General features: G+C 38.8%; 1 protein-coding gene across 1 annotated transcript; it reads right to left on the minus strand.

Annotated features, from left to right (window-relative positions):
• Nucleotides 1-1,675: 1,675 nt before the first annotated feature.
• Nucleotides 1,676-4,082, minus strand: nppa (natriuretic peptide A). The gene is made up of 3 exons (XM_035158308.2): nt 3,865-4,082; nt 2,376-2,679; nt 1,676-1,835 (listed from the first exon to the last, which is right to left on the minus strand). Exons 1-3 carry the CDS (start codon nt 3,973-3,975, stop codon nt 1,831-1,833), a joined length of 420 nt encoding a protein of 139 aa, XP_035014199.1. The 5' UTR covers nt 3,976-4,082; the 3' UTR covers nt 1,676-1,830.
• Between the last annotated feature and the right edge of the window lie 5,993 nt (nt 4,083-10,075).

A 10,075-nucleotide genomic window follows, 5' to 3' on the forward strand; every position in this document is an offset into this window, starting at 1 on the left:
GCAGCCACATTGTGGATCGTGTTGGTGATCGTGGATTATGATTCCAACTAAATATATAGATATACAATATGCCTGCTAAAATACTACCATTATTTGCAATACTGCTATCATTGCAATTAGCATTGCTGCTCCCTTCATCTCTGTCTGTTTGTATAAATTCTTTAAACATTGATTTATATTACCTCGTTAAGCCCTATGAGGCAAATTATGATTTGTGAAAATGGGCTATAACTAGATATTCCTGAAAATCTGTTGATAGGTCCAGGCTCAGTCCAGATAGTGCGTGCTTCACATATATGCATGTTAATGCTACTTATCTACTTTGATAGATCTCTCAAGCCAGTTCCAACTTTTCCACATTTGTCTGGACAGGGAACGTTGCTCTTGTTAATAAGTGGTGCAGTGAGCAATTACGTCAGTGGAAACAAAAACCTGAGCCTGTCCTTATCAACAGGATCAGAACATGGACACGGGTTTCTGTAGTCACTCCCTGTTCTGCTTGCTAGATTCGAAAGACATTATAAAACATTGTGTGAAAAATGGATTTGGGTCAGTTTAGGTGGGTTCTCATGCAAACTGCTGCCATCAGGATAGAATAGTGTGACAGTGTAAACCCACATTGACATCTCCTTCTTGCTGCCTGTCAAATGCATTTAGACAACAGTAGTTAATCAGTGAATCAACCATACTCCCTGCATGACTCACTTCCTCTATCAACAATCTATTTTTATTTGACAGCAATTTGAAAGCAATGGATCAAATCCATTTCCATCCATTTGCTATACCTGGTTATCCTGTTTAGGGTTCAGGCAGGGAAACTGTCCCAGCTAGTCAGAGGTGGAGGGGTAAAGAATGAAATTGGTTCACATTTTAAAAATAAAAGATGGAGACAAAATAATCATAATTTTACATTTAAATAGTCAGTTTGATTAATGCTTATTATAGCCTTATCCGACAAGTATTTATTTACTTGGTTTAAATTTTTATCCTACTGACACTAGCAATTGAGCTAGAGACTTAAATATCAGGTTATTTGTACATGTATTCATTGATGCCTGAGGATATGCCTAATGACTGTAGTGATCCCCTGTTTTTTTCTCTAAGGTCAATTTGAGGATAAGATTTTTGGAGAGTGAAATTTATAAAATATCATTGTGTTCAGTCAATTACATGTTACCTGTGCATTTCATGGGGGAAAAGTGTAATGTCAGTGGCATTGACTATAGCATGTAGAGTAATTCGGAATGTGCTATGGCAGCTCTGTCGATGGAAACAACTTGCGAGAGAAGTCAAAATAGAAACATCACACTGGTTGGAGCTGACACAAAAAAAGGCTTTTGTATCAATAACTTATGGTAATTAGGTTCCACTCTTGTCAGCCATGCATATAAATGTGAGGCTGCAGTAGACACAGACACACCAACACTTGACATAGCCTGGTCTGATGAATATGGATTTTAGCAACAACAGCACTGATTCATGGACCCAATCTGCCTCATGTCAGCATTCTGGTTGTGTAATGATGATGAGAAATCTTTTTGGCATGTTTTGGCCTCTTTATACCACAAAATCATGATTTGAATGCCACAACCTGTCTGATGATTGTTAATGACCATGCGCATCACTTTAGGTCTCTAGTCTTAATTACCTTTTTTTTTTAGAAAACTGCATGCAGTTGTGTGACGGTTTATTTTATTGAGTTTATGTTACAGAAAAACACACAAAACAAACAACTGAATGGTCAATAATGTAAAATCATCAATTGTTTTGGCTGCGTCTTCATTTGAAGATAGAAACATAATCCAACATGTATCCAGTGTAAATGGCAGTCTACCCTACAAGGACAAAAAGGAACAGCATTATAAATAATTAGTTATTAATTAACACTGGAGAGTTTATATTGTTTCTCAAAAAATTGTTTCAGCATGTAACTCCTTCCAAAATGTCATATTGTTGTTTTTACAGTTCTGTTAAAATACAGCTAATTGCCTCCAGTTCCAGCTATTATCATCCCAATCTCAGAAGGCGAAAATCACATATATATACATATAACTATATTGTATAGTATTATTATATAATAACATCATTATAATATTATTAATTAAGGTTTCCTGTAAAACTAAAACGGGTTGTGAATGTGCTAAACTAATTACCTACTCTAATAATTTGTGATCAAAGGTGTGAGTATTACACTGGAAGTAATCTCTGGTCGCCAGAACCAATGTCATATAACCATGTTTAAAAACATCAGCATCTATGGACCATACTAATTTATAACCATCTAAACAGCACTAATTTGTGATCCTCATGCCTCTACAACCCTTTATTAAAATTCTGATTTGATTCTCTTCGGCCATCATCAGCTGCAGTTTTACCTTTTCCACCATTGCATCCCAGACCACTGGCGTTTCCTATTCGGTCCATTCGGGCTCCAAAGCAACTTGAGGCCCGTTTCCTCGTGGTCATCAGAAGGTCCTGCAGATGGCTCCTCTGACTTGTGGGCTTGCTGTGGCCTTCTGCTGGTGGTTTTTCTGACAGATATTCTTGTTCCTCCTCCTGGCTCCATCCTCGACTGACCTGGCTGTGCTCAGACTCTTGGTTTGTCTCTTCATAATCAGCTTCAGAATCCTCCTCCTGGGCTGCTTCGGCCAGCTTGTCCTCAAAGCGCTCCAGTAAAGACTGATGTGGAGAGATGAAGAGGGGTGTACACTTAAAACCCAAGCATTAAACCAATTGGTTGTAGACGTAGGAAGCCTGCTTGTGAATCCATGCCTGCAGGTATCCCAGAACATGGTGTTGGGTTTGTGGGAAATTGTGTTTGTTGAAGGCTGCTATAACAAGTAAAACTATGCTAGTAAAGTTGGAAGCAAGCAAGAATAAAAGGGTCAAACTTTGCCTTCACCAAACCAAGAGATGAGTGATGAAGTGTGTTAGATTTTTTTCTCAAAATTAAAAAAGGTAAAAGCACAATGTATGTAAAATATATGAACGTATGCAATGTATAAAATATGTGATGTAACTACACTTAAATCACACATTGTAACGCTTCTCTGCACCTTACATTTAAGTGGATTTTGAATTGCAGTTTAAAGATATGAATGTACTGCCATATACCTGGGTGTGTAACATATAGCTAATATTGAGAACCACTAAACACGAGTTTTCAGTCGATTGCATTATTACAAATATTAATGGAATCTAAAAAGGGTTCTAGTTCCACTTGGCTGAGGTGGAAAAGTTGGTATATTGTGAAAAACAAAAGGCTACATATGCATGTGAAAAAGGCTTTGTGGATAAACAAATGTGCATGAAGCATGTGACATTAATATTGTTTGTTTTTTCATTAATTGGCATTAAAAACCATGTTTGATGAATTATTAATAGCAATAATCAATCAATAACAAAAGCTCAGCACTGGGCTGTTAGATTTCATGAATGCATTTGAGGAGAAACTATATGAATAACTCACTGTTTCACTACAGCAAGCTTTCCCCCATTTAATAGTGTGGATATGAACATTGTTTGTGAGACAACAACATATACAACCTGAGCCAACAGCATGTACTTTATTAAATTGTAGATACATTTTAAACAACCTTTTTGTTTTGTAGTTTCCCAGGCGTGACAACTAAACATGAAACACTTATTTATTTTAGATTTGTTGTTGATAAGCTAATGACTAAATGCAATGTTTACCTTTATCTATAATTAGTGTTATTAGCACATTGGAGGGCACACTACACCTGCTGCTAAATGCTTTCTTATCATTGACCATGGAATACAAAACCTGTCTATAACAGAAATCTACCTGATCTTTCCAAGGACAGTGTTCAAACTAAAATAATTGTTAATGTGATTTCTTACCTTGAGCTGAGCAAGGTCACTGGTTGAAGTAGCCCTTCCCAGTATGTGGCTGCTAACCAGTGTGTGCTGACACAGTAGAGCCAGCAGGCCCCATACGGCAGCAGTCCTCATATTATCCTATTGCTACTACTGATACTACAGCCTGTACAGCAAGATTTTATATACGTACACACAACACACATACAGTACATGCACCATGCAACAGACAGCCAGTGTCAGTAGCTCATCATTTTGTAGACTGCTTCAAGAGCATTCTGACACCTCTACATGATAAGGCAGTCAGATGTCCCTTAAAGTGGTGCTTGATGGTAAGTGATGTGAGTGTGTATGTGTGTTTAAACTCTTTTTTGTTACCTCTTTAGGACCTTTTCCAGTATAAACACTCCAGAACCAGTGGACCTCATGGAGATCAAAGCCTTGTCCTACTGAGGAAAAAACTATTTGTGTGTGTGTGATCGGCTAGGAATGGCATGACTTGAAGCTGTGAATGCAGACATGGCAGGAATGCATTATTCACCATGCAAATACTTGAAAACTACCATAGTAGGTTGAAACTGCTGGGCTACAGGAGTGTTTTATGGAAGCCTGGAGTGATCATAGACTCATAACAGTAAATATATATCTTAAGGCCTCCTAAATCTTTAATATATTGTATGTATGTGTATACAATGGGCCTCATACAAGAATCATTCGTATAAACAATTATTTTCTTACGTTACTCGTACAGAAGAACTTGCTAAATTCACCAATTTTCTTCAATCAATCTTTCAAATTGTATTTGCATATTCACAAATCACAATTTGTCTCATAGGGCTTAACAAGGTGCGACATCCTCTGTCCTTAACCCTCAACAAAAGTAAGGAAAAACTACCCCAAAAGACTTGCAATAGATGTCGCGTGTAACTGAGAACATCAGTAAAATAACAGTATTTACAACATTGATCAGAAGAAACAGTTTGTAACATAAGGGAAAAGTGTCTCAATGTTTAAAATATTTATACATAAGAAGATGTCTGATAGAGATGAAGGGAGCAGCAATGACAAATTAATTGAGGAGTTATTGTCAGTAATGGTGAGAATGTAAGTAGTAAGTAAGCCCAGACATTCATATTCGACTCGAAACAAGGTCATTTACACCTCGTTTCAACCCGAAGTGGCTAAGCTAGCCTTCTCAGCCACACAATGGTTTGTCCGAGAGTCTGTGAGTGCACCTCGTAGGAAGATATTTGTGGACATTTAGGCTAAAATCATGGTGTAAATGACGCAGTTTCGAGTGGAATTTGAATGTCTGGGCTTGCAGACACTTGGATGACACCACACGAGCAGTATGGAGGCATGTTGTGTTTTTTCTGTTTCATTATGTCTGAAGTGTAAGTCACCATTGTGAGTAGATAATGAGTGAATTTTAATTTTTTGGTGAACTATCCCTTTAATGTGATAAAGAGGAAAGAGAAGCTCCATGTGTTGTGTGTCCCTGACAGTCTAGACCTATAGCAGCATAACTAAGAGCTGGTCCAAGACAGACCTGAACCAGCTCTCACTATAATATATATTTATATTGAAATACTTTCTATTTACATCAGGGGGGTCTATGGAGGCCGCCATGTTTCTTGTAGTAGCCCAGACTGGACAAACTAAACACCCTTTGAGTTTTTATGAAAACTGAAGGTTACCACAGGTTCTCTTTCATGTTTGGAAGGGGAGGATGAGGTGAGGGGTATTCAGCTGCAACATGCAACTTCACAACTTTGTCATTAAATTCTACACAATGCAACTTTAAACGTAGAGAGGCTGCCTGCCTACCGAACTGAAACCGGAAGATGATTCCACAGGAAAGGAGCTTGATAGCCGAAGGCTCTTGCTTAAGGGACAATAAGTAAACCTGAATTCTGGGAGCGCATGTCCTAGAAATGAGTTTTAAGTGAGAATCAAAGGACAAATCGGGATCAAAGATAACTATCAAATTCCTGACGGTTCTCTAAGGTGTTAAGGAGTATTACAACCTCTGTTTTATCTTGTGTTTTCAATTTTCTTACAGGTACAAACACAATTTACAGTCACAGTGGTCCATCTCACGTTAAATTTGTCTGTTGTTATCGGCACCCAAACCTTACCTTTTTTTCCATCCGCAAATGGAAAACTGAAAACATTTTTCAACCAGCCACAGAACTTGTCATTAAAAGCAATGTATTTAGAATTTTAAAGGAAGTTTTAACAACACTATAATAATTTCATACCTGTTGTACAGAGCCTCAACTTTTACTTTAAAATGTTAATTAGGGGCTGGGATTCTGTGCTGAGGTCCCTCTTGTTTTTCCCAATGTTATTATTATTATTTTTCCGAGGAAATCCATCTTACCATGCATGAAAAAAAAATCTAACTTAGCACATAGGTCCAGTCCTATGCCAATAGTCCTCAACTGGATTTGTGGGCTAATAGTCCTGATGGTAGCGCTACAACAACAAAATCTAAAGCAAATCAAGAGTAATTGTTAGAACTTTGCAATTTTCACCAAATTATAGTCACAATTGATGCACAAATGATCCAGCCAGATTTTTGCTTTATCAAAAATTTAGCCCACAGTGCATCAAAAATGTTTTACTTTAAAAAATACTATAAACAGATACTGGAAATTCTCGCTAAATAGATTCCCAATGTTCAGGGAAATCAATGACAAAATAATCATGTCTTGGTAGACAAGACAAAAACTGATTTTTTTAAAAAATGTTTTTTCAAATGTATCATGTCAACTACTGCAGTCAATGGAAATACATCATATATCACTTTCTCTCTCATGGAGCAATCAATCTTTGTGAAAATATATCAGACATCTCTCTATACTGATGAATTACAGAAATTATCAAAATCTTATCTTGATAACTGATTTTTTTACAGTACTCCTGCAGACTGCATTTAGTCAGTGTCAAGTTACATCATGAGTGAAGTGATGTCACCTGCTCATTAAGATCATGACTTGACTTCAGTGTCGGAGATTGTGAGTTCAAACAATGGTTGAAGCATAATAATTCTGCTTATGTCTATTCAAACAAAATGCATTATGAGAAAATAATTTTCCTCTTCCTAATCTTTTTTTTCATCTTCCTCCTATACTTCCTCAAAATGCCCGGCCCAACCCATTGCTGCTTATAGAAGCGATATTTGATATTATATCTCATACACACTTGGAGTTGTTGAGTACACAAGTTCTAAACTCCATATACTCAAAGAACTCAAAATTACTCTACTGGTTGTGTGTTGGCAGTGTTGCATATCATACACAACTTATTACAACATAAATTTCATTGTCCTCCTCAATACAAGTTCTGTCTCAGACCAGCGCTCCATGAAATAAGGTTTCCTGCTTCTGACCTAGTGCCACAATTCAACTGCAGGCCTGTCAATAGTCATTTAGTTATTTTGATGCCCCCACATTGCTTCATTCAGTTTAGGCTTGTGTGCTGCACCTAAGCTTTAAAATGGCATAAAAAACTCTGATCATAGCCTTTATTGTATCAAGATGGCCCCATCAGCTCCCAGACCAGCACAGCATCTCCTCTGATTACGTTGTGTGTGGGTGAGCATGCAAGTTGAGTTGTGTGTGTGTGTGTGTGTGTGTGTGTGTGTGTGTGTGTGTGTGTGTGTGTTAGATCCCAGTATACCCCTGTACAGGAGTTCCTGACCAGCTCTCCATTTATACGGTCAGAGTCCCAGGAGATTTAGTCAAAAAGAGATTCACTAAAACTTATTTAAGCTGGTGGCAAGTAGACACGCCTAGCTCCTAACTGCCTTCCTCCAAACGTCTACCCTGCTTCCAATGAAAAAATATTAATTAAAAAATAACTGCAGCTCTCCTCTTATAATCAGTGCACTTGGAATTTGTTAGGAAATTGTTTAGTGGCTTTGTAGGCCCCAAGGATCTGTTCCAAAATAGTTGACTAGGGTAACCTGATTGATCAAGTCGATACAAATCACCACAGTAATGCATTTACTGTCACACTGAGAGCATAAAGGCAATGTCCACAACTTCTCATATGGTCTTTAATTGTATATTTATTGCAACTATTTATTAGGGGCAAATCATACAATGTTGATTCAAATCTAATAAAAAAGTAAAGGGTAACAATATAAAAGATAAAGATAACAAAACTGCTATAAAAGGAGGAAAACATGATGAAATTTGGAGAGAGAAAGTGAGAGGCGGCTCGACCAAAGCCACTTCTCTATTCCAACTGAAAGTCAGATTTCTGTTAAACTCCAAACTCAGTGATCAGTGCAAAGTCCAAAAGTCCTCTTTTAAAATCCAAGACTCGATGGTAGAGCAGGCAAAAAAAAATGGTGGACAAACTGCACGACCCTGTCAATCTAGATGAAGGCTGTAGATCCGATCCAAATTTTGGTCAATGTTGTGTGAAAAGTGGAATGGCATATCTTTTTTCTACAACAACAAAGTAGAGACATCACTTGCCCTCAAATTCTTGATCTACAATAACGAGTGGTTCGCCGGTGTATGCCCAAAGAACTGCTGGCTCTTCCCTCTTATGTTAAATCCAGTGGTCTGTTAGAATTATGTTTCCTATCGTTGTTGCATGTATTCTTTGGGGAAAATCCTGGTCAAGGGAAAAAAACATAGTTTTCTGTGATAGTGAAGCAACCGTACTTTTATTGTTCTTTGTTTTACATCTCGAAATATGCAACCTTCAACCATCAAAGCTTCTGTAGCAGGTATTCAGTTCATTTAAGATGCAAAGATCCTCCGGTATGTAGCCTGCTCAGGAATCCCTTGATTCGTCTGCAAAGGAAGGCCATGCCAACACCTTGGTTCACGTCCCGCCTTCGCCTACTCTGCAAACGATGCGGACTCTCGTCACAGCGGTACACCTCGCACTTCTTTCGCATCGGTGCTGCAACCACCGCATCTGCCCTGGTCGCTGAATCCACAGTGAAAGCCATGGGTCGTTGGTCTTCAGCTGCCTCCGATCGTTAAGTTCGCCTGGGCTTATACAACATTATCTCAGCTCAAAAGACCATGAGTGCTTTTGCCTCGACAGCAAATATTTCAATCATATAATACTGCATTTGGATGGTAGTGGATGGCTGGGTGCATTCATCTGCTTAGTAAATAATTTGAGGTCTGCAGCATGCTTGCTGCCACACATAGATAATTCACTTCACAGTAATATGACTTCTCGCAGAATGCATGCTTGCATTCTTTAGTCAATCATTTTAGAAGTCTGCAGAATGCTCGCTACTACACATTGATATTTCACATAACAGTATGTCCTCTCGCAGAAAGGACGCCCACATTCTTTAGTCTATAATTTTAGAGGTCAGTAGCATGCTTGCTGCTACATATAGATATTTCACATAACAGTTGTATGTCCTCTCACAGAATTGGTGACTGGCCCTCCACCGGCAGCTTCGGCACTTATCTTCATCTCCGCCTGCAGGTCCTTTTCTCTGGCTGTGTGGAACCCCACGTTGGGCGCCACTGTGGCAATTGACCATGCAACAGGGGTCCCCACACACAGCCAGAGACAAAGGTGTTGGTTTTCAGCATTTTATTAACACAAACAAACTTACAATACTCCCAACTTAAACTTGCCAGCTTTTCAGCTGCTGATGTCGGCCTCACCGCCGACGAGGGACCAGGAACCGGTCGTTGTAGTTAGTACTTTCATGAGACTTAATCACTAAATTGGCTATCTTTTCCCTTCCTTTGAAGGGTGGTGCCCCGAGGCTTTAATGTAAATGAAAGTTATTATTAGGGCCCGAGCACCTCCGGTGGGAGGCCCTATTGTATTTCGAAGGATTTTTATTTCCCCTTTGGGGCTTTTTCAGGGCCTAGACTTCAAAAGCCTAAAAAGTATTTGAATTCTGGAGTAATTTGAAATGGGCATGGCAAAAAGGTGTCAGGCGTCACACGGTGTGACCGTGGTGTGGCGTCAAAGTTTGATTACACGCCATCAAAACACGAGGTTCTGTATCTCGGACATATTTGGTCTAATCGAGTCCAAACTAGACATGAAAGACAAGATTCCCGGCTTGATGACATCTACACAAATTATTAATTAAAATCACAGCGCCCCCTGGTGGCAACAGGAAATGTCTTGTTTTTGGAACGTCTTACATTTGGAAGTATTCCTCCTCATCCACTGACCGCAACCATGTCAAACTGTGTCAAATGGGTCTCAAGACATTGATAATGTAGGC

This window comes from Hippoglossus stenolepis, chromosome 6 (genome assembly GCF_022539355.2).
Source record: "Hippoglossus stenolepis isolate QCI-W04-F060 chromosome 6, HSTE1.2, whole genome shotgun sequence".
Classification (NCBI taxonomy): domain Eukaryota; kingdom Metazoa; phylum Chordata; class Actinopteri; order Pleuronectiformes; family Pleuronectidae; genus Hippoglossus; species Hippoglossus stenolepis.

What these genes read in the sequence shown, in the direction of transcription:
- nppa (XM_035158308.2), bottom strand. Translation starts at nt 3,975, where the DNA reads ATGAGGACTGCTGCCGTATGGGGCCTGCTGGCTCTACTGTGTCAGCAC. An exon ending in GTGACCTTGCTCAGCTCAAG is followed by an intron (nt 2,680 to 3,864) that starts GTAAGAAATCAC and finishes TCTCCACATCAG; the next exon opens with TCTTTACTGGAGCGCTTTGA.